General features: G+C 44.2%; 6 protein-coding genes across 6 annotated transcripts; 5 read left to right on the top strand and 1 right to left on the bottom strand.

Moving 5' to 3' along the window:
• The first annotated feature begins 411 nt into the window (after positions 1–411).
• Positions 412–2,862, top strand: BCIN_01g02690 (hypothetical protein). The gene is made up of 10 exons (XM_024690328.1): positions 412–706; positions 762–927; positions 976–1,101; positions 1,158–1,290; positions 1,397–1,471; positions 1,531–1,712; positions 1,765–2,091; positions 2,148–2,229; positions 2,281–2,411; positions 2,498–2,862. The coding sequence occupies exons 1-10, from the start codon at positions 551–553 to the stop codon at positions 2,710–2,712; spliced, it is 1,593 nt and encodes a 530-aa protein (XP_024546096.1). The 5' UTR covers positions 412–550; the 3' UTR covers positions 2,713–2,862.
• Positions 2,863–3,647: 785 nt separating this feature from the next.
• Positions 3,648–6,498, bottom strand: Bcprt1. The gene is made up of 3 exons (XM_001549924.2): positions 5,936–6,498; positions 4,337–5,882; positions 3,648–4,284 (listed from the first exon to the last, which is right to left on the bottom strand). The coding sequence occupies exons 1-3, from the start codon at positions 6,199–6,201 to the stop codon at positions 3,862–3,864; spliced, it is 2,235 nt and encodes a 744-aa protein (XP_001549974.1). The 5' UTR covers positions 6,202–6,498; the 3' UTR covers positions 3,648–3,861.
• Bccct2 lies at positions 6,431–8,497 on the top strand. Its single transcript, XM_024690327.1, has 4 exons — positions 6,431–6,453; positions 6,561–6,780; positions 6,842–8,265; positions 8,314–8,497. Exons 2-4 carry the CDS (start codon positions 6,672–6,674, stop codon positions 8,368–8,370), a joined length of 1,590 nt encoding a protein of 529 aa, XP_024546095.1. The 5' UTR covers positions 6,431–6,453; positions 6,561–6,671; the 3' UTR covers positions 8,371–8,497.
• Positions 8,498–9,816: 1,319 nt separating this feature from the next.
• Bcire1 lies at positions 9,817–14,061 on the top strand. The gene is made up of 3 exons (XM_001549926.2): positions 9,817–10,667; positions 10,752–12,683; positions 12,733–14,061. Exons 1-3 carry the CDS (start codon positions 10,187–10,189, stop codon positions 13,872–13,874), a joined length of 3,555 nt encoding a protein of 1,184 aa, XP_001549976.1. The 5' UTR covers positions 9,817–10,186; the 3' UTR covers positions 13,875–14,061.
• Positions 14,062–14,577: 516 nt separating this feature from the next.
• Positions 14,578–16,446, top strand: BCIN_01g02650 (hypothetical protein). Its single transcript, XM_001549927.2, has 5 exons — positions 14,578–15,101; positions 15,160–15,296; positions 15,352–15,774; positions 15,830–15,880; positions 15,932–16,446. The coding sequence occupies exons 1-5, from the start codon at positions 15,095–15,097 to the stop codon at positions 16,118–16,120; spliced, it is 807 nt and encodes a 268-aa protein (XP_001549977.1). The 5' UTR covers positions 14,578–15,094; the 3' UTR covers positions 16,121–16,446.
• A 91-nt stretch (positions 16,447–16,537) lies between these two features.
• Positions 16,538–19,412, top strand: Bchel2. The gene is made up of 2 exons (XM_024690326.1): positions 16,538–17,188; positions 17,238–19,412. Exons 1-2 carry the CDS (start codon positions 16,730–16,732, stop codon positions 19,203–19,205), a joined length of 2,427 nt encoding a protein of 808 aa, XP_024546094.1. The 5' UTR covers positions 16,538–16,729; the 3' UTR covers positions 19,206–19,412.
• The last annotated feature ends 1,662 nt before the right edge of the window (positions 19,413–21,074 follow it).

Below are 21,074 nucleotides of genomic sequence, written 5' to 3'. Positions count from 1 at the left end.
TGCTTGACGCCATGCCCTCGTTCGCATTGCCAGCATGCTTTCCTAACCATCTCTCAACTTGTACGCAATAATGTGAAAGCTTCAATGGGTAGCGATTACACCTCTTTCTCACTAGTCAGAAACAGAACGTTATTCATTGCCGTATCCAATCGGCCCCAGAATCTCGATTTTGCCCCAGTCACAAATGCTTATCATCTATGCCGGCGAATAGCAGCATTCTAATACGAGGTTCAATGACTGCACTAATGAAGGGCTGTTGATGACGCATTTCCATATTTATACTCCGAGATAGAAGCTTCCCTTAATGGCTTGGCGCTCTCCTCGCGATCGTCCATGGTATCAACGTGTATTTATGAAGAAATACGTGGAAAAAGCACGACTTTGCGAGACCGCACATCATCGCAGCTTCCTGATTAAGTATAGTCAGTATGCAAGGTACTATAACGCCTGCGGACTATGGGATAGCATATATGTTGCGTGATTGAGTAACTGATTTCATTTCAATTCCATCACAACGTTTTCCCCTCGTTTTTACTTTGTGTCTTCGAGAATGAGGTGCAATTTGCTTCTAGCCGGTGTAGTTACTGGGCTCATCAGTTCAACATCTGCTTCTATATTGACAAAAGTCGGCACTGTTAGAGAGTCATCGATATCGATTGATAGGAGGGATACTTTGGCCTATACGGCCCATACTATAGATCAGCCAGTTCGTTGGAGTTTCAAGCTTCTTTTCGTTTGCAAGTTCTGACTTTGGTGTGTAGATTGATCATTTTCCAAATGATCCAGCGTATGCTCCACATACAAATGCTACCTTCAAACAAAGGTATTGGTACGATGCGAAGTACTATAAGCCTGGGGGACCGGTGTATCTCTACATCGGAGGAGAAACCAATGGTCAGAATAGGTTCAGCAACCTTCAGACTGGGAGTATGTTTTGAGCAGTGTGACTAGGTCGTTTTACTAACCATCTTCTAGTCATCCAAATATTAATGGAAGCTACAAATGGCCTTGGAATTATTCTTGAAAACCGGTACTATGGCCAGAGCTGGCCGTTCAACACCAGCACAACAGACAATTTGGCATACTTGACTAATCAACAAAGTTCGTATCATCTGCTACATCTCCTGCCAGACTGATTCTAACAGACCTGATTCCAGCCGTTGCGGATAATGCATACTTTGCTCAACATGTATCCTTGCCTGGTCTCAATGCTAGTATCACTGCTCCAGACACCAAATGGATTCTTTATGGAGGCTCTTTGGCTGGCGGTCAGACTGCCTTATCAGTAAAGTAAATTCTATCACCACCCGTGGAAATTTGGAGATTTCCTATAGGCTACCGATAGCTTCGATGGTAGATATGGACGTAGTGTAACGGAGCTAATACCGTTTGTTAGGATTTATCCAGATGTCTTATTCGGTGGTATTGCTGCCAGCGCCCCTGTCAAGACTGTTGTGGGATATCCAGAATGGTTAGCAAATACCAGCTGATCCTTTCATACATGGTCTCTGTTACTAACGCTGTATCTAGGTATAATCCAATTCAGAGATTAGCTCCTCAGGACTGTATATCAAGTATTAATGGCATTATCGACAAATTTGACGCCCTTGTAGCCGTCAACAACACGCGTGCGATCAGAGAATTCAAATCCTTGTTCGGGCTTGAGGCTTTGACAGATAACAGAGACTTTGCCATGACTATTGCATTTCCTCGTAAGAATAAACACGAGTATATCTGGAGTTTATTGCAGCTAACTTAAAACAGTTGGCGGACCAATGAATTATCCCACAGGTACATGGCAGGAACTGAATTGGAACCCGTTGTATAGTTCAAACGATTTTTGGGACTTTTGCTCAAACATCACGAACGTAGATGCTCCCAAAACGGTCATAGAGATCGATTACGCCCTCTCAAATTATACAGGGGGTGAGCCGTGGACAAATCTTGGAAATTATGCCAATTATATCAAGAGTGTTCTTATTCCACTGTGCGATGGCGAGCCTATCGATAGCACTTCCTGTTTTGGCACCCAAAACGAGACATACTACGCCGACGTGACGAATGGAGCAGGTCGTTCATACCTCTATACCGGTACGCAACACCCTATAAACTCTCCAATCCAGTATATACTGACTATTTTCCAAAAGCATGCCTTGAACTTGGCGCCTATCAAGCAGCGCCCGAGACCGGCCCATCACTGCTTTCTCGCGTTGTTCAGCCAGACTATACGTAAGTAATTACCTCCTGTCTGGCATTTGCAACATACTAAACTCAGACAAGTCAACAATGGTGTAACTGGGCATTTCCACCAGGAGAATACAATTCTATTCCACCAGTCGTCAATCTCACTATATGGAACCAGTATGGCGGATACAATTTCTCTGCCGATCGTCTAGCTTTCATCGACGGAGGTAAGTCATTTTCAAGCTCAATATACCTAAGCACCTTTTCCTGCCTCTGGGTATCCAGTCTGCATCAGGTACTAAAATTTTATCAGACAATGATGTATGGCTTGACCTCTGTCACCACTCCCATTATGCACCCAGCCCCCGAGTTTCTTCGGATCTACACCCCGAATTCCTCATCTCTGGCGCGGGCCATCATTGGGATTCTTATGGTATCTTGGATGTTGCAGCCGAACCATTGTTCATTCAACAGGCACATCTTTGGGAGATTAGAACGGTTAAGAAGTGGTTAAAAGCTGGTTGGTAAATGGATAAATGTTATGGGCTATGACTGATAATCTAAATAATACGCTCAAAAAGATGTGGTTGCCATACCCTTTGGACAAGAAGAAAAATGTATCTAGTAATTATCTATTCTACCTTGATAGCATGAATAAAATCATTCGCCATATTCACAAAGTACCTGTTAAAAACACCTCGTTCCTGATTCGCTTTGCCTCGACCAATGTTCAAACATTACCACACAAACCCCGAAGCTTCGAGTCTTACAGCCAGACACTTTCTTAACAGATAAATCCTTTCGTGCCCTGCACTCGCTTTCTGATTAGCCTTGATTGTTAAAATTTCCCGGCACCTTCCCTCTCAAAGCCCGTCCTTCATGATAAAGACCCATTCCATTCCCACACTTTCCGACATTCCACTCCCAGCCCACTAGTTCTCTCTCAAGAAGCAACATCCACACCCCACAACGACAAACACTGTTGAAACCACTCACCCCCAGAGCCAGAAGTAAATGCGCTTTCTCGCACCATGCATACCTCCTGGAGAACCGCTCTCTCAAGTTTCCGTCCCCTTTCTTAGACGATATGTACCCAAGTTAAGTAATATATCCATACATACTTTGATATAGACCCGTTCGAAATCAGAATAGTCTTTCTACTGTCTATCTGTGTTTAAGAATTAGTAGAAGGGGATTTTGTTTTGGGAGAAGAGATGGATATATTGTTTAGTCCGGTTTGGATTGGGAGCTGATACTCTGATGTCGGGCTAGAGGCATGAGGATAGATATGGAGGGCTGTTGGATGTTTATGGTAAACACACTAAGAAGAGCACTTTTGAGTCTCACATTTTTCAAAAATTAATTCTGAGAGTGTCAGACATAGGCACTTGTGTATTGTCTGGGTCAAGTAAAGAAGCATAGTATCAAGATAGCTGGGCAATATCAGTTACAAGTATTTGTGGTGGCACGCCAACTTTCTTTTAAAAAACAATCAAATTGCTCACAAGCTTTTTACTATTCATCTACCTAGTATGCATATGTAAATACCTCGAGAAAAATTTGGAAAAGTCCATAAACCTCGAAATCAATGCCATAGCTTTTATCAACTCCAACCCCTACATAGTCGTAAAGGACAGATAAAAGAAATATTCCGGACTATGGAGAGACCTTGGTTACTCATGATATAATCTCTTCAGTCTCTTCAACAATCTCCTCAACAATTTCTTCAATCTCAATAGCTTGTCCTTCATCACCGCTTGCCATCTTAGATTTGAGAGGCTCCAGAGGGTCAAGAGGAAGACCTGCGTCTTCTCTGTCAGCCTTGACATCCTCCTCCATATTTGCTCTCCATGCAAGCCATTCGTCCAAGAGTCTACGTCTATGCTCAACAACAGCAAGATCGGCGGATGCACCACGGTCGGCATCTTCTTGATCGAATACTTTGCTGTATTCACGGAGATTTTTGCGGATTTGCTTTTGTTCCTCCTTAGAAAGTAGAGTGGGTGGTCGAGGACGCCACAACCATTGCTTGAACTTCTCGACTGGCTCTTCACGAAGTTGCTCACCCTTGAAGTCGTACAAATGGTAGCCGTTCTCCATCTGTTAATAGTTAGTATATTACATAAAAAAAAGGAATATTGGTTATACTTACGGTGTGCTTCCAAATACTGGCACTGGTAGCAACGAAACGTCCTGTGGGATCCCAGTCGATGTCTGTTACACCATAATGATCTGCGGTATTCATAAGCTGTAGATTAGCTGTCAAGTCCTTGTCACTTTCGGGTTTCTCGCCCTCAAAGTCCATGTCATAGAATTCCATATCGAAACTTTGTTGCGAGTGGACTGTGGCTACAATAACGAATCTACCCTTTGGAGACCAGTAAATAGCGTTGCTGTTCTTTTTGTCATATGTGCGGATGTGCTTGAAGTTACCAACACCATTGCCCTTGACCTTCTCTGGGCAGTAGAAGGATACGGATGTCTTAGGTGGGACGGCTGTGGCTGCAACGACTTCTGCGGTTGTGATGATAACAAAGCGGTCACCCTTGGGCTCCCAAGCAAAATTAATAACGGTGTCTTTGATCGAATCAACAACCTCAACGGGGACTCCCTTTTCTTTAACGCGGAAGATTTCCAAACTGGTTGCGAGAGATTTCTTAGACTTTGAATGTCTATCAACCTTGACACACAAATATGATGCGTCTGATTGCCAGTGGAGCTTTGCATCGGTCACACTGAAGAGGTTCAATGTTCGGACAACTTCTTTAGATGGAATGCTCATCAATCCAACCTTAGCTGGGTTGCTACCAATTTCTGGAGTCCAGTAGCAGAACAATTGCTCGTAGGTCTTGACACCCTCACGGTGTGGGGTTGCTGGTGCCCAGTCGAAGTCCATTACACCGTCAATTTTTATCGAGGTTTTGTCTAGAAGGTTCATTTTAGGTAACTCATAAACAGAAATCGATGAGCCTTGAGTCAAACGCGCAACGTATTTGTCATCTGATGACCACTTGAACGCTGGCCATTGTATCTTTCTCTTGATAGGGTTACCGTCTGCATCAACGCTGTTGCTTGGTAAATCGAGGTTGGCGAAAGAACGTAATGGCAAGCCAGTCTCAATATCCCAGATAACATAGTTCTTTCCATCATCATCAATAGATAAAGCTGGGTGACCTTCCTCTCCGATGGTGATTGGTCTATTCGACCATGTTGTGAGGTATTTCTCTCCTGGCGAAAAGTCGACCAGGTTGACGAAAGGATGCGCGAAACGCTTTTGTCTAGTCCAAGATGGTCCACCCCAGAGTTGTACACCTTGTTGATGCATCGAGGTCAAGAAAGTACCTTGGGGTGACCATTGTACAAATGATTCAGTCCAGTGTTGGCGATCGACGATACTTTCTGGTGCATCCTTCTCGTTGTTCCAGAGAACTTGTACTCTGTCATCCTTATACATGACAAATTGATCCCGTCCACGTCCGGCTGGATCCGCAAGCCATGATCTCAAGTGCTCCTTCTCGGTAAACTCTTCGATTTTTGGAGGGGTGTAGTTCTCGTCAATACGTCCTTCCCGACCATAGCGATCAATATCCGTCAATTTGTTGACTCGAAGGGTGTGTTTCTTGTCGAGGGGCACGCCATCGAGGGCTTTGCATGCAGCAATAGCTTCAACAGGGGAGGAGTATTCGACGAAAGCAAATCTATTCTTATCAATATATGAATTGAGGGATGACAAAGAACATCTATAGCTTACTTGTGCGACTTGCCATCTGGTCCGATGGGCATGTGTATTGAGTCCTTTTTTGTTTGACCAACAGAGTCTAATTTTCTTAACAAGAACTTGATCAACTTGGGCTTAGTATCTTCGTTGACCTCTGGGAGGCCATCGATAACAACGAAAGTATCGAGTCCTTGCTCGAGCTGTACTTCGAAACGTTCTCTTAGATCGGAAATGTCGAGCTCTTCCTCATCGTACTCGTCCTCTTCTGGATCAGGGAGATGATCGAAACTTGGCGCCATGATTGCGATATAATGCGATCAACCAACAGCGTTTGCGCGTTCTCTTGTCAGTTCGATAAATGTTGTTGGTGAGTTTTTGTGTGAATTCGTTTGGAAATTTTGACCCCACTAGCCCACTTCTGTGTAGTCTATTTCGAATTAGACTATTCGATTTGATTGAAGTGCCTTAATATTGAATTATTGCAACCAACGTTTTGAACTCCTGTATAGAAATAATTTCGTAAACAAAGGACAAAATTCCTTGAAAAGAATGTGAGTGGTGGTCGAGATCAGGTTCTTCAATAAGACAAGGCTGCCAAAAAATCGATTTTCCCCCAACTTTAATTTTCGTGTGCGAGGCACTAACGAATTAATTTTAGAGCCACATTAGCGATTACTATTCGACGCGCCCCTAGAAACTTTACGCGACGACGAGGTGTTTTACTCCAAAAAAATTGTAGCATATCTCGCACATCTCCAGACAAAACAAGATGGCTTCCTTCAACCCAACCCAAATCTTTGAAGATGGTACAACTGAGGAGAAGGGAGAGAACGCTCGTCTCTCTGCTTTTGTTGGTGCTATCGCAGTTGGAGACTTAGGTGATTTGAACCCCTCCATAAAGCTTCAAAAGTGTAATTTACTGAATGAACATTTCTCTAGTTAAATCAACTCTCGGACCAAAGGGTATGGACAAGATCCTTCAGAGCGCAAGTACAGGTGAAATTCTGGTTACAAATGATGGTGCTACCATTCTCAAAGCTATTGCCTTGGACAACGCAGCTGCCAAAGTTCTTGTCAACATTTCAAAAGTGCAAGATGACGAGGTTGGAGACGGAACTACATCCGTTACTGTGTTGGCTGCAGAGCTTCTGCGAGAAGCCGAGAAGTTGGTTGATAGAAAGATACATCCGCAGACCATTATCGAAGGTTATAGAATAGCAAGCCAGGCGGCCCTTTCAGCATTGGAGAAGTCGGCGGTGGACCACAGCAGCAATGCCGAAGCTTTCAGAAAAGATTTGTTAGCCATCGCACGCACAACTTTAAGCTCCAAGGTCCTCTCGCAAGATCGAATTCAATTTGCAGAGTTAGCAGTTGATGCTGTTTTACGTATGAAGGGTTCATCAGACTTAAGTCACATCCAAATTATCAAAAAGGCTGGTGGAAAGTTGAGCGATTCATATCTCGATGAAGGTTTCATTTTGGACAAGAAAATCGGAGTCAACCAACCTAAACGATTAGAAAAGGCTAAGATCCTTGTTGCGAACACCGCCATGGACACGGATAAGATCAAGATTTTTGGTGCCCGAGTAAAGGTTGGCTCCACTGGAAAGTTAGCTGAATTGGAGAAGGCCGAGAAAGATAAGATGAAGGCAAAGGTTGAAAAGATCAAGGCACATGGCATCAACTGCTTCATCAACAGACAACTTATCTACAATTGGCCTGAACAACTCTTCTCGGATGCAGGTATCATGTCCATTGAGCATGCCGATTTTGATGGTATCGAGAGATTGGCCTTGGTCACTGGTGGTGAGATTACATCGACGTTTGATCACCCAGATCAAGTCAAGCTTGGTCATTGTGACCTGATTGAAGAAGTGATCATTGGTGAAGATACTCTCATTAAATTCTCTGGTGTTGCTGCCGGTCAAGCTTGCACTATCGTGCTAAGAGGAGCTACTGAGCAATTACTTGATGAAGCAGAGAGATCTCTTCATGATGCTCTTGCAGTCCTTTCACAAACTGTCAAGGAGCCAAGAACCACCCTTGGTGGAGGCTGTGCTGAGATGTTGATGGCCAAAGCTGTTGAAGGCGCCGCAGTCAAAGTAGACGGCAAAAAGCAAATTGCTGTTGGTTCTTTCGCTGTGGCACTCCGTCAATTACCCACCATCTTGGCTGACAATGCCGGTTATGATTCAAGTGATTTGGTCGCCAGACTCCGAACAGCCATTTACGATGGCATGTCCACATACGGACTGGATCTTTTGACCCCAGGAGGTGGAATCGCTGATATGCGAGAACTGGGAGTTATTGAAAGTTACAAATTAAAGAAGGCAGTAGTCTCATCTGCTTCTGAAGCAGCAGAGGTCAGTATCACCATCCCCATATTTCCCTACAATACTAACTCAAATTAGCTCCTCCTCAGAGTGGACAATATCATTCGCAGTGCTCCACGGAGAAGAGAGAGATGAGCATAATGAAAGAAAAAAAAATGACGACTGTATTATGAAGATGCAAAAATGGTCAGGGAGATTTGTACCAACTATACCATAGACATATTGCAGCAACAATAATGAATGAATGGATGAACAACCTCTAATTGCCCTTGGTCTTCTGTGGTTATTTTTGAGATTTTCCGTTCAAAGGATTTCGCACCAACAGCGAATTATGTGATTGCCTACCTAGTGATTGCAAGAGCCAATGTTGGAACCCACCAAGTATGCATCTAGTTGGTATTAATCGTCTGCCTTGCAGCTTTGAAACAACCGCGCCCTTAGAATCCAGATAATCCCAAGGTTGCAAAATCCAAAGGTATGGTTCGTATGTCTCTGCAAACAGGATCTCTTCTGTCAATCGTTATAGTAGCAATGTCTAAAGTATCTTTTAAGGTTTTTTGACTAGTGTATTTATTCTATCTGTTCTCTATTCTTTGGGAACGGTTACTCCGGCGACCATCCAACCCTTCTTCACGGGGCGTGGAAAATAGAATAGTATGCTCCTAATTAGACCCTCGATCTTCTACACCTTTTTCCTGTTTGCCTTTGGTGTCATCACTCTTGGTCCTTCCAGACACTCTTCCGTGGCTGCTTGGAACAGAGGCTTACGACGATGATGCTAGCCGCTTGGGAATTGTGACAGCCAAGTAAGTCAATGAATGAGACATGTTTGGAAAAGAGATGGGTATTGCTGGCGACGCAAGTTGATTTAGAATTGAGATGAGGTGATTATACCTGGTTACAAAGCACGTATTCATTTTGAAAGCTCCATAGGTTCCATCGGTTCCATCGGTTTAAGGTTTGAGGAATGTTATCAATTTTATATTCGCTACAGTGTATGATGGATAGTTCACTCCCCGAAATGCAATTCCTAAGGATTTGCAACAACAGTACTGTATCGAATGAAAACTGTGTGTGTGTGTGTGTGAGAGAGAGAGAGAGAGAGAGAGAGAGAGAGAGAGAGTTGATGGGCAGATGTAGAAAGAAGCAAGGAGAAGAAATGTTCAGGTAAGCTGACGAACATTTGAATCCTAAATGGTACTATAAGCCGGAAGAAGGAGAAAACCGGTTTCCCCTTGCCTGTTCTCCCCTTCTTCTTGTTCTTCTTCTCTTCTGAGTCTTTTCCAACATCTCTTCACAGTTGAGATCGATCAACCGGATTGCTTCAAATCAATTACACTATATAGATTTCCCTGTCTTCCCACTAGTTTCCTTCCTTTCTCACGTCGTTCCTACTCCATACTCCACATTTCAATCCCGTGTGCCGGTCCACCCCTATCGATCAATTTATTATTATGAAATTGATCGAGGGGTTTTCTGGTGTTTACAAACTGTGCTAGCTAGTGTGGATGTGGATGTGGATGTGGATGTGGATTGGATCGGAAACGTCCCTATTATTAGCCATCTTTTCCTAATTCTTCTGACACGAAAAAACCCACCGAGCCACCGCGCACACACACAGCTACACAAATCATAACCACCACCACCACAACATTTTGAATTACCCCATCCCATCCCATCCCATCCCATCAGACCTCTTCCTTTCCCTCCTTTTGTTTCATCGAGGGCGACAAGTTAGGAATTCATTGATCATTATTATCTATCCCAAAAACTCGAGACTCAAGCTCAATCAAACTTGATACAATTCAATTCGACGTCGAACTTTTATCTTTGTTCAACTGCCGTCATACGATATCTCCTTTCTTCAGCAGCCTCTACAAACCAAACAAATAAATCCCTCAGATACTTCGCCGTGTGCGAAGTATTAACAAATACACGTTGACCTTCAATCATGGTCAGGCCCCAGGCCTGTGGCGAAGCCGTGAATAATATATTCATCTTCGCAGCATTCTTTTTGGTTCTACCATGGTTAGTCGATGCTCAGCAGCAGCAACGATCAGTTCTCAGGCAACATGAATCCTCGCCCGAAGTAGGTAGTTCAGAGGTAATTCGAACTCCCCTCGAAGCAACGAAAGTAAAAACCATCGAGACTCCATTGATCATTCCACGAAGAAAGCAAACTTTAAGCGTAAACGCCGGATCTCACGATATAATCGATGCGAGCGCCGATTCAGCACCATTAGCTCCTTCACATCTTGCACAATCCAGTAGGCTTGAGTCTAGCAGCCTTCAGTCTCCTGGATGGGGTTCTTCGCAGCCGAGTGCGCGGGATCTCCAAGACTGGGAAGTAGAAGATTTTGTGCTACTGGCGACCGTTGATGGAAGTGTGTGGGCGCGCGACAGAAAAACGGGTAAACATAAATGGCGAATGCGTAAGTAGCCCGATTGAAGGCGTACTATTCTCTGCTCAATCCCATATCATAAGAATCACCACTAATCGCGATGAACATCAACAGAATTACCTGAAGTGTCGATGATTTCCACCAAACATCATAAGAGAAACAAATCTGCCGATTTCACTGAAGCTCCCACTCCATGGGGCATCGACGATTATGTTTGGATTGTTGAACCCACTGAACATGGTGGTTTATGGATATATCGACCCGATGTTCCGAACGGTGGCCTGATCAACACAGGTTTAACGATGAAGAAATTAGTTGACGAAATGTCACCGTACCAAAGTGACGACCCCGAGGTCGTATACACTGGTTCGAAGAAAACTCAGATGGTGCATGTTGATGCCACCAATGGAAAGATATTGCAGGTCTTTGGAGGAGATTACATTGTTGATGCAAAGGATCAGAGCTGTAGTTCTGAAAATGGATTTGTGGGAAGAGAAGCGGACGAATGTCAAAACCCTACCATTTGGTTAGGGTTATCAAAATACGAAGTCAACATCGTTGGCAAGGACCATCATCCAGTTGCTACTTTGATGTACAATGAATGGGGACCTAATGTTCAAGATGCGAAGAGATACGGAGACAAATATCACCAAACACTCGATAGCAAATATATCCTAGCTGGGCAAGATGGCCACGTGATGGGATTCGATCGTGAACGAAGCAATGATCACGAAATGCTGTTCCAACAGAAACTCTCTACACCTGTCGTTAGGGTTTTTGACGTTTTCAGACCCTGGGGAATTGAGGAAAAGAACCTGAAATTGATGATACTTCCACAACCTAAGCCTGAGTTGTCAACTGAAAACGAAATATCAGAAATGGACCAGCATCGAAACCGAGTTGTTATCAACCTTGCTAAGGATGGAAGTTTTTATGCAATGTCTGGAAAATCTTATCCTTTGGCTGTAACAGGCTCTAAAGCCGAAATTTACCAACGTGAATCGTTGAAACGCGAGTCTTGGAAAAAGATGGGTCAGCCCGAGCTGGCGGCGGCGCTGACGGGTGTTCATTTTCTTGACGAACCAAACGAACCCCGCCTGACAATATCCGCTCCCCTATTCAATGATGATAATCAAAGCAAAGTGTCTGTCACAGACCTCACTCCAGAAATTCTTAGCGAACCAACCCTGTTACAAAGCTTCCAGCAAATTCCAAGACTAGCGATTGACAGTGTCGTCGAATTCGTTAAAAACCCTGTTCTCATTCTTTTTTTGATGATACTAGTCATCTCGAACCAAAGAACAATACGAGCTTGGATCGGCCGCCACGGAGCTCACAATAAAAAAACTGTTGTTTCGCACAAAGATCGATCTGTAACTAAGGATGTGCCACCAATCGATGATTCAAGTGACGATGCCACAAAAATCAGCGGCCACGAGGCTTCCCGTCTATCAGATATCCCAGAAGACAAACCTCTTCGCGAACCCACCCCTATTATCAAGGATCTCGCATCTCTTCCGGACGTTCCCGAAAACACTGTTGCGGCTGTGCCACTTGAAGGTACTACTCTGAACGACACTAGCTCATTATCAGAGGCTGTGCAAGACGCAGGCGATACTGCCCTATCACCCGAAAAGAAAAGAAGGAAACGAGGGCGACGTGGTGGAGTTAACCACCGAGGGAAGAAAGATCGTCCAGGCCAAACCGGAAGTGACCAAGAGTCTCAAAATGCTCCCGTCAAAAAGCTACCACCAACTGTTGAAGATGCCGTGCACAATGTCAAAAACATGTTTCCCCAGAACACACTTGAACCTGACATTCAGACGGTGTCTAATGATCCTGCGGAAGTTTCTGGTTCCAGAATTCGTATCGGGGCATTGGAAGTGGACCAAAATAAATTAGTCGGGACGGGTAGCAATGGTACCATGGTCTTTGAAGGAAAGTTCGATGGCCGCGCTGTCGCTGTCAAGAGGATGCTCATTCAATTTTACGACATCGCATCCCAAGAAACTAAACTTTTAAGAGAAAGTGACGATCACCCAAATGGTAATTTTTCCAAAGTCTTCCTTATGATTATTCTCTAACAATCTAATAGTCATCCGATACTTTGCACAACAGAGCGCTGGTGGATTCCTTTATATCGCCTTGGAGTTATGTCCCGCCTCGTTGAGTGATGTCATTGAAAAGCCACACTTACACAGAGATCTGGCTCAAGGTGGTGAAAAGGACCTTCCAAACGTACTCTATCAAATTACCAATGGTATCCAGCACCTCCACAACCTCCGCATCGTTCATCGTGATCTAAAGCCGCAGAACATCCTAGTTGCTATGTCTAAGAATGGTAAACCTCGACTTCTCGTTTCAGACTTCGGGCTATGCAAAAAATTGGAAGTGGAACAGTCATCTTTCAGGGCTACTACTGCTCATGCGGCCGGTACATCTGGCTGGCGGGCCCCGGAGCTCCTCCTTGACGATGATGACAAGCCAGGATCCATGGTTGACACGAGTACAGATGGTGGTGGATCAGGCTCGATTCTTGTTGGCTCGGATATGATGCACAATCGCAGAGCTACACGTGCTATCGACATTTTCTCTCTTGGATTGGTATTCTTCTACGTTTTAACCAAAGGTAGCCATCCTTTTGATTGTGGCGATCGATACATGCGGGAGGTGAATATTCGCAAAGACAATTTCAATTTGGATCTCTTGGAAATTCTTGGAGATTATGCCTTCGAAGCTAAAGATCTAATCAGCTCCATGCTTCGCAAGGAGCCGAAATCTCGTCCAGTCGCAGCACAAGTTATGGCACATCCCTTTTTCTGGTCGGCAAAGAAGCGATTGAACTTCCTTTGTGATGTCTCTGACCACTTTGAAAAAGAAAAGCGGGACCCTCCAAGCCCTGCTCTCTTAGAGCTTGAGAGATGGGCGGGGGATGTCTGTCACGGCGATTTCCTAAAATCACTTGGAAAGGAGTTCGTGGATTCTATGGGCAAACAGAGGAAGTATACCGGCACGCGACTTTTGGATCTTCTTCGGGCCCTGAGGAACAAAAAGAATCACTATGAAGACATGCCTGACAAGCTGAAAAAAGATGTCGGTCCCTTACCTGACGGCTACCTCAGTTTTTGGACTAGGAAATTTCCCAACTTGTTAATTGTCTGTTGGAATGTTGTGTACGAAGTGGAGTGGGATCAGGTGGATCGTTTCAAGGAATACTATGAGCCAGCAGGTCTTTAAGGTGTCCGTGGTTTTGGTGGTTGTATCATTATTCATGGCGCAAAGGACTATTAAATGGGTTATTATACCTCTCTTTTGGATAACGAGATCATGACCAATACCCAGCTGGAAATGGAGGGGTTTTTATATACATCTGGTGATGATTTCTGAAAGATATTAGTAGTAATCAATTTTATTCTTGTTGTCATTGTGATAATTCGCGCTTTCAATGATATATACATGAAGTGCCATTTTAGAAGCGCTTGATGCGTGGTGATGCGCCATAGACATGATTTTATTCGACATGATCTATCTACCTATCTACGTATATGGAAACATTCCGATATATCTACCAGTTATTCTGAAGAGACTAACCCATAGTAGTAGTTGTATTTACTCCATCACTGCCCGGGTATTTGTTTTCGAATTGAGTAGATCACAAATGCACTCCTTCAGTTAGCATTTCAAAGTCAGACATAGCATTCAACATACATTGGCTGGTTCCATTAAAGAACAAAGGAATGCAAACACACACAGGAAAGCGAATGGCTCCATAAACTTTATATGTGTACCCGTACCTACCTAGGCATATGGGTAGGTAGATCTACGAGGTACCTACATCCCGGGAGCTAATGATAAAGGCTTACCTAGTAGAGTATCGAAGGGCTAGGCTTGGGCTAATCCTTGCATTCTCGTCGCATCATCATCTGGGCAGCTTTCCAACGAGACAACAATCGATAAACAAAAAAAAAACTTCAAAGATTTCCTTCATACATTCATACATTCATACTCCGATCCTCTGATACTCATGCCCTAAGTTTTCGTAGCCGTTTTGATCCTCAATTCATTAAACACAATTTGAATCAGCCTTCAAATTCTTCCACCTAATAACTCACCATTATCTTTTGGAGTGGAATCTCTTTATTCGTTCTTTTAGTTTCTCATGGTTAATTTTGTTAATGCGACAACAATAACAATACCTAATATTCCAACATCAAACCTAGCATACCGGCAGATGAAAAGAGACACCTTTCTATCTTTACTGCAAGCACAGGAGCCTTTCTAATCGTTTTGCCTTTTCTGCTTCGGTTTGAGATTCACTCATTCACTTGACACCAGTTGTATTTTGCTATCTTCCTTATCCCCCAGGATTTCATCTTCTATCCCATATCCCCTCTCTCGCAGGTAGCACAACTTCTAGAATCTGATATTGGCACAAGAGTTTTCCAACCAACAACACAATGTCTTGTAAGCTCATCCACTGTATGATTCTACCTACCTAATATACCTCTAACTTCAATGAAAGTAACCCCGGAAGAAAATTCGAAATATTCCATAATCATTGATAGAATTCTCAAAGAGGGCGATCTCAGTACTATCTCTGCGAAACAGATCCGTAAAGATCTTCAAGCGGAATTGGGCTTTGATCTTTCCCATCAAAAAGTAATGCTATTTCTACAATCTTACGTTTGCATAATGCTAATTCCTGTCCTTTAAGGATGCCGTTAAAGCTTTGATCCTGGAAAGATTCGACGAAGTCTCGAAACACACTCAGGACGCATCTACCCCTCCACCTACGACCAATGGACATGCTAAGAGCGAATACCTCAAAGGTGAAGGATCGCAGACTCCCACGTCAAAGCGGGAGGTTGATGGTTCCGACGAAGACGAGAAGCCAAAGAAGAAGAGGCCGAAGCAGGATGATGACGCGAAGCTAGCGGCTCTACTACAGGCACAAGAAGACAGCAGGTCAAGATCGACCAGAGGAGGTGGAACGAAACGAAGCGCAGGCGTTAAGAAGAGCAAGAGTACACCAAAGAAAAAGAAGTCTTCAGCAAAGGTCAAGGCAACAGATGATAGTGACATGGAGTTAGGTTCAGATGGGGAGCCCAAAGAGGTTGTCCGAAAGGGCGGGTTTCATGTAAGAAGCTGCTCCATATTTCAAACATGTTGCACAAGTAACTAATTTTGAACAGAAGCAATATAATCTATCGGCAGCTTTGGCGGATCTAGTAGGGGAGCCAACAGTAAGTATCGCTGTTTAATTGCCGCCCTCTTATACTAACATATTCCAACAGTTGTCTCGGCCACAAGTTGTCAAAAAGATTTGGGAACATATCAAAAGTCTCAACCTTCAAGATCCTAGCGACAAACGTCAAATTATATGCGATGATAAGATGCAATTGGTTTTCAAAACGGAGAGAGTTCACATGTTTACTATGAATAAGCTTCTTGGTAAACAGCTGTACCCTGTTGAGGAGGAATAGGATACTTCAGTCATTGGTAGCGAGGTGATAATACAGCCGTTTTTCGCTTTCAGTCAGGGCGTTTGGGGAAGGCATTGCATTGAAGTTTTGGGTATCTAGGTACTCGCAGGTAAGGGACGGCATGAGTGAATGCCAAGTTTTCGGGGCCGCCAGCTCAGAATTATCTTTATTCGTTAGGGGCAGCATCTTCGTGGGTTTTTAGATGTATAAATCATCTATCATTGACTAATAGACCCAAGAATCTGTCTCACGGTGTCTTTGAGCTTAATTTGTTTGTAATTACTCAATGTAAATTCTTCGTTGTGACTCTAACTGTTGATTTATCAGCCTTGAACAGTCACTCAGCAGCCTTGCCTTGCGCAGGCGGGGCTAAGCGATTGCAGACCCCCACACCTTCTCCGTATAATAATTTGTCTTGGTTGCTGGAGCTCTTAAAGGCAAATCAACAGTTGAATTGCAAAGGAATTATTCTTATTTGCACCAGGAAGTCTCGAATCTGTACCTCAGAAAGCGCCAGCTTTATTATTACAATAAAAGTATACTGGAGCCACAATTCGTGCATCAAGACTTCATACCACAGAACGCTATACACCTCGCAGCAAATTAGCAATGGCGTCCACAGCCGATATTCCTTCTACAGCTGACGCTTCTGCGCTGCCCCGCAATGATGGGCAGCGAGGCTCAAGAGGAAGAGGAAGGGGTCGTGGTCGAGGAGGGGCTTCGGGGGATGCTGGCAGTGACTCTAGACGTTCGGAAAACCGTGGGGGGAGACGAGGGGGTCGTGGTGGGAATAGAGGACATACGGCTAGCCACGAACCTGCCAATACAAATACCAATACTATAATCTCTACGGACCCCAACGCCAAATTTTCCAGCCAGAAGAAGCTGTCAAGAGCAGATGGCGAAAACAAGGACGCAAACGGGGAGCCGGTTGAAGTAGAGGTGTGCTTCATTTGCGCCTCAGACGTTGAACATAATGCTGTCGCCCCATGTAACCATCGCACATGCCATATTTGCGCTTTAAGGATGAGAGCACTATATAAGTCGAAAGACTGCGGCTATTGTAGAGTGAGTCCCGCTGTTGCCGACTTCATAAACCAGGCTAATATTTTCCAAGGCACCCTCGCCATTTGTTATATTCACAGATAATGCGACCAAAAATTATGAAGACTTCTCCGATGAAGATATTTCAAATACAGACCCAAATATTGGTATTCGATATGAAAGTAACGACATTCAGGAGGACACCCTATTACTTTTGCGGTATAATTGTCCTGATCCTGATTGTACTACTGCATGTAGAGGCTGGCCAGATTTGCATCGTCATGTCAGATCGACACATCAGAAGAAAATGTGTGATCTGTGTACGAGACACAAGAAAGTGTTCACCCACGAACACGAATTATTCGCAGATAAAGAACTGGAAAAGCATATGAGGAAAGGGGACGACAATCCTGGAGCACTCGATCAGACTGGATTTAAAGGGCATCCTCTATGTTCGTTCTGTGGTCAACGGTTCTATGGCGATGACGAGCTGTTTTTGCATTGCCGAGATAAGCATGAAAGATGCCATGTCTGTGATCGACAGAGCAATAACGGCCAACCGCACTATTACATTGATTATAATTCCCTATCTCAACATCTACGAAAGGATCATTTCCCTTGCAACGAACCGGAATGCTTGGAGCAGAAGTTTGTATTCTTTGCAACAGAAATGGACCTAAAAGCACATCAGTTAGAAGTTCATGGAAATAGTTTATCTAAAGATGTTCGCAGAGATGCGAGGACGGTTGATATTTCTACCTTTGAATATCGTCAACCATACGTCCAAGAGCGCAACCGCGGAGGAAATCAACGAGAGCAACGGGAAGGCCGTGGTAGAGGCAGGGGTAGAGACCCAAATGCTGAACCATTGGCACCATCCAGTGCACAACCCTTACGTCGGGAAGAGCAGGCTTTCCAGCGTCAAATGGCTGTGCAAGGCGCTCAGGCTGGATCATCGAGAGCTTTCGGTGGTCAGTTGACAGCACCTACCCCTGCCCAAGCTAGTGCCAGAGTCAATCCGGCAGAATCCTCACGGGCTGCTTCCGCTCGACCTGCAGCTAATGCTGGTGGTCTTTCCGAAGCAGTCAGGGGGCTGGACATAGCTGCGCCAGAATTAACACCCGAAGAACAACGCAAGCAACTTCAACATCAAGATGTTATTGATAGAGCGACTCGACTTTTACAGAACGACCAAACCAAGCTCAATCAATTCCGTAACTCGATATCTTCGTACAAGAATGCTGGGATAACTGCTTCTGCTCTCATCGATGCATTTTTTGCTCTATTTTCGGACACCACTCCTGCTGCCCTCGGCTCGCTTATCCGTGAAGTGGCCGCTCTTTTTGAAGACCAGAGTAAGGGGAAGGCAATAGTCACTGCTTGGAACGATTGGCGAGCAATAAATGAAGATTACCCATCCCTTCCAGCTCCTACTTCCAGTAACGGTAATTCCATACCTTTGGGGTGGGCATCCGCAAATTCCAACTCTTCATCTGGCCCACGATCCAATCGTGTGCTGAAATTGAAAAAGTCTACAGCACAATCATCCCGTTCAACCGTCTCACAAAATCGGTCTTGGGGTACCGCTTCAACATCTGCTTCCACCTCATCACCTGCCCCATCCTCATCAAATCAGTATAATAATCCCTTCCCAACTCTCCCTACATCCCGTCCAAATCAAACCGACTCCCGTATAACAACTACACCTTGGGTAGCACCAACTCCTGCAACCTCCTCTTCTTCCGCGCCCCCATCTGCACCTTCCAGTCGAGCCCCGTCACGCGCGCAAGCGAGGAATGGAAAAGACACGAATGCCTTTCCAGCATTGCCTCCAGCTGCCAAACCGCAAAGTACTATATTTGGGTACGGTACGGGGATGGTAAGGAGGGATATGGGAGGTAGACCCGTTGCAACTGCATGGGGATCAGGCAATGGTGAAGGAAGTTCGGGGGCTGGGGACGCGGAGAGCGCGGATGCTGGACAGGGCGGAAGGAAAAAGGGAAATAAGGGTAAAAAGCAAGTTTTGATGAATTGGGGTTAAAGTTTTGAATGCTGAGTATTAAGTTGTTGGTTGAGTAATGGGTTAGTAGCATTCGATATTGCTGTGACTTGGAAGAGTAGATATGATAAGACGAAGCTGGATGAAGGTTTTAGGACTTCTTTTGCACTTTTTCATCCTGTGCTTGGTAGAATATAGATATGTATTCTACACACGAATAAATTTGTATATAAAGCCTTCAACATTGCACGAATGAGTTTTTGACTTGTGGTTGATTGATTGATTGATTGATTGATACGTGACGACGCGGTAAATTGAAATGAAATTCTGAATGGTTCTCCGGGATTTTGAGAATCTTTTATTGTGAATTGTGCTTGTGTATGTAGGTGGATGGATATCTAATCGAATGTTTACTTCTTCTTTTCCGATCTCTATAGGAACTGGTGGAATGAATATGATGATGATGACTTTGAAGAGTTTTTTTGTATGGATGGATAACTTATGGGGGAGGATGAGGGAGGATGAGGGGAGGATGAGAGGATGAGAGGATGAGAGGTATGTTATATACTATATATTTATTTGAGCGAGCTGTTATGTGTTTTGTAGTGGTGTGGTGTGGTGTGGTTTGAAGTGGAGTGGGGTGGGGTGGAGATGGAGATGGAGAGTGTAGAAGTGAGTAGGTAGGTAGGTAGGTAGGTATGTGTTTGGTTTTGGGTTTGAAAATTGATAATGGTTGTGTAGAGGGTTGAGGGTTGAAAGTTGAGGACTAGATTGATTAAAGGGGGGATAGAAGTGGATTGGAGGATAGATGAAAGTAGAAATGGGAATGGGAATGGGAATGGGGAGAGGTCCATAGGTGGGTAGTGGGTAGTGGGTAGTGGTGGGTGATGAGTTATTAGGGCGGTTTGGAGTATGGAGAGAGAGTATTGGGGGTTTGGAAAGTATGGGGTAAATGTAAATGTATATTGAGGAGGGGGAAAGGGGGAAAGGGGGAGAGGGTTTAAAAATCTGGGATTGGATTGGATTGGATTGGATTGGATTGGATTGGATTGGATTGGATTGGATTGGAGGAATAGTGTGGAATATAAAAATTGGGATGGGAGATGGGAGATGGGAGATGGCAGATGGGAGATTGTAGAGGTGGGTGAGTGGTGGTAGATTGTTTACTATGTATAGAATTTAGAGAGTGGTTTTGAGGAGACAAAAAGGGGGGGGAGATAGGAGAGAGATTGCGATTGCGATTTGGGATTCTGGTGAGAAAGGGGGAAGTTTTTTAGGTGTGAGATAAATGAGAGAGAGAGAGAGAGAGAGAGAGAGAGAAAGTGTATAATTATACTAATAAGTATATCCTACGATAAAAGAGAGGAAGGCGGTAGGAGCAGGAGGACACGAGAGAATTCACGAGTCGGAGTCACGACAGTGATATATACATATGAATAAAAGTAAAACTAAATACAACAGACGAAAGAGATACTCATCACCACCAATCAACATTTATTACAATCTTCCTAGTGTTACAAAGTACCTGTCGTCCGCCAACTTCTCATTGTTGAATTTATATTCAATACTTATTACTATTGATGTGTTGGTTCTGTGAAGATCTTTTCGATACATTCTACGACTGCTGAGGTTGGTTGGTTATAGTAAGAGATCTTGAGGACATGGATAGATTTAACTTTTATATCATTTTGCGGTTCTGCAAGAAAGATCCGGCTGGCAGTGGAGAGTGAGGATTCCAAACCTGGAGGGTTTGATTTGAGATTTGAGATTCGTTGGGTCGGGTAGGGTTGTGTAGTGCGGTTGAAGCAGGATAGCGAGAGGAAGATGTGGGTAGGGATCGAGGGTTGGAGTAGGAGTAGTGTAGAGAAAAGGTGTTGGGTTGTGTGGGAGTGTGATTTGAAGAGGGATTCT

This window comes from Botrytis cinerea, chromosome 1 (assembly GCF_000143535.2).
Source record: "Botrytis cinerea B05.10 chromosome 1, complete sequence".
Classification (NCBI taxonomy): Eukaryota; Fungi; Ascomycota; class Leotiomycetes; order Helotiales; family Sclerotiniaceae; genus Botrytis; species Botrytis cinerea.
The sequence above is the reverse complement of the archived record's forward strand: the minus strand, read 5'-3'. Positions and strand labels throughout refer to the sequence as shown.

Excerpts from the sequence above, each read along its gene's own strand:
- BCIN_01g02690 (XM_024690328.1), top strand. The coding sequence starts at position 551 with ATGAGGTGCAATTTGCTTCTAGCCGGTGTAGTTACTGGGCTCATCAGT. Across the intron at positions 707-761 it reads CCCATACTATAGATCAGCCA|ATTGATCATTTTCCAAATGA; the intron begins GTTCGTTGGAGT and ends TTTGGTGTGTAG. Across the intron at positions 1,713-1,764 it reads CATGACTATTGCATTTCCTC|TTGGCGGACCAATGAATTAT; the intron begins GTAAGAATAAAC and ends AACTTAAAACAG.
- Bcprt1 (XM_001549924.2), bottom strand. The coding sequence starts at position 6,201 with ATGGCGCCAAGTTTCGATCATCTCCCTGATCCAGAAGAGGACGAGTAC. Across the intron at positions 5,883-5,935 it reads CCAGATGGCAAGTCGCACAA|ATTTGCTTTCGTCGAATACT; the intron begins GTAAGCTATAGA and ends TGATAAGAATAG. Across the intron at positions 4,285-4,336 it reads CCAGTATTTGGAAGCACACC|ATGGAGAACGGCTACCATTT; the intron begins GTAAGTATAACC and ends AACTATTAACAG.
- Bccct2 (XM_024690327.1), top strand. The coding sequence starts at position 6,672 with ATGGCTTCCTTCAACCCAACCCAAATCTTTGAAGATGGTACAACTGAG. Across the intron at positions 6,781-6,841 it reads TATCGCAGTTGGAGACTTAG|TTAAATCAACTCTCGGACCA; the intron begins GTGATTTGAACC and ends ACATTTCTCTAG. Across the intron at positions 8,266-8,313 it reads CTGCTTCTGAAGCAGCAGAG|CTCCTCCTCAGAGTGGACAA; the intron begins GTCAGTATCACC and ends AACTCAAATTAG.
- Bcire1 (XM_001549926.2), top strand. The coding sequence starts at position 10,187 with ATGGTCAGGCCCCAGGCCTGTGGCGAAGCCGTGAATAATATATTCATC. Across the intron at positions 10,668-10,751 it reads TAAACATAAATGGCGAATGC|AATTACCTGAAGTGTCGATG; the intron begins GTAAGTAGCCCG and ends GAACATCAACAG. Across the intron at positions 12,684-12,732 it reads AAGTGACGATCACCCAAATG|TCATCCGATACTTTGCACAA; the intron begins GTAATTTTTCCA and ends ACAATCTAATAG.
- BCIN_01g02650 (XM_001549927.2), top strand. Across the intron at positions 15,775-15,829 it reads TCCGAAAGGGCGGGTTTCAT|AAGCAATATAATCTATCGGC; the intron begins GTAAGAAGCTGC and ends AATTTTGAACAG. Across the intron at positions 15,881-15,931 it reads ATCTAGTAGGGGAGCCAACA|TTGTCTCGGCCACAAGTTGT; the intron begins GTAAGTATCGCT and ends ATATTCCAACAG.
- Bchel2 (XM_024690326.1), top strand. The coding sequence starts at position 16,730 with ATGGCGTCCACAGCCGATATTCCTTCTACAGCTGACGCTTCTGCGCTG. Across the intron at positions 17,189-17,237 it reads AAGACTGCGGCTATTGTAGA|GCACCCTCGCCATTTGTTAT; the intron begins GTGAGTCCCGCT and ends ATATTTTCCAAG.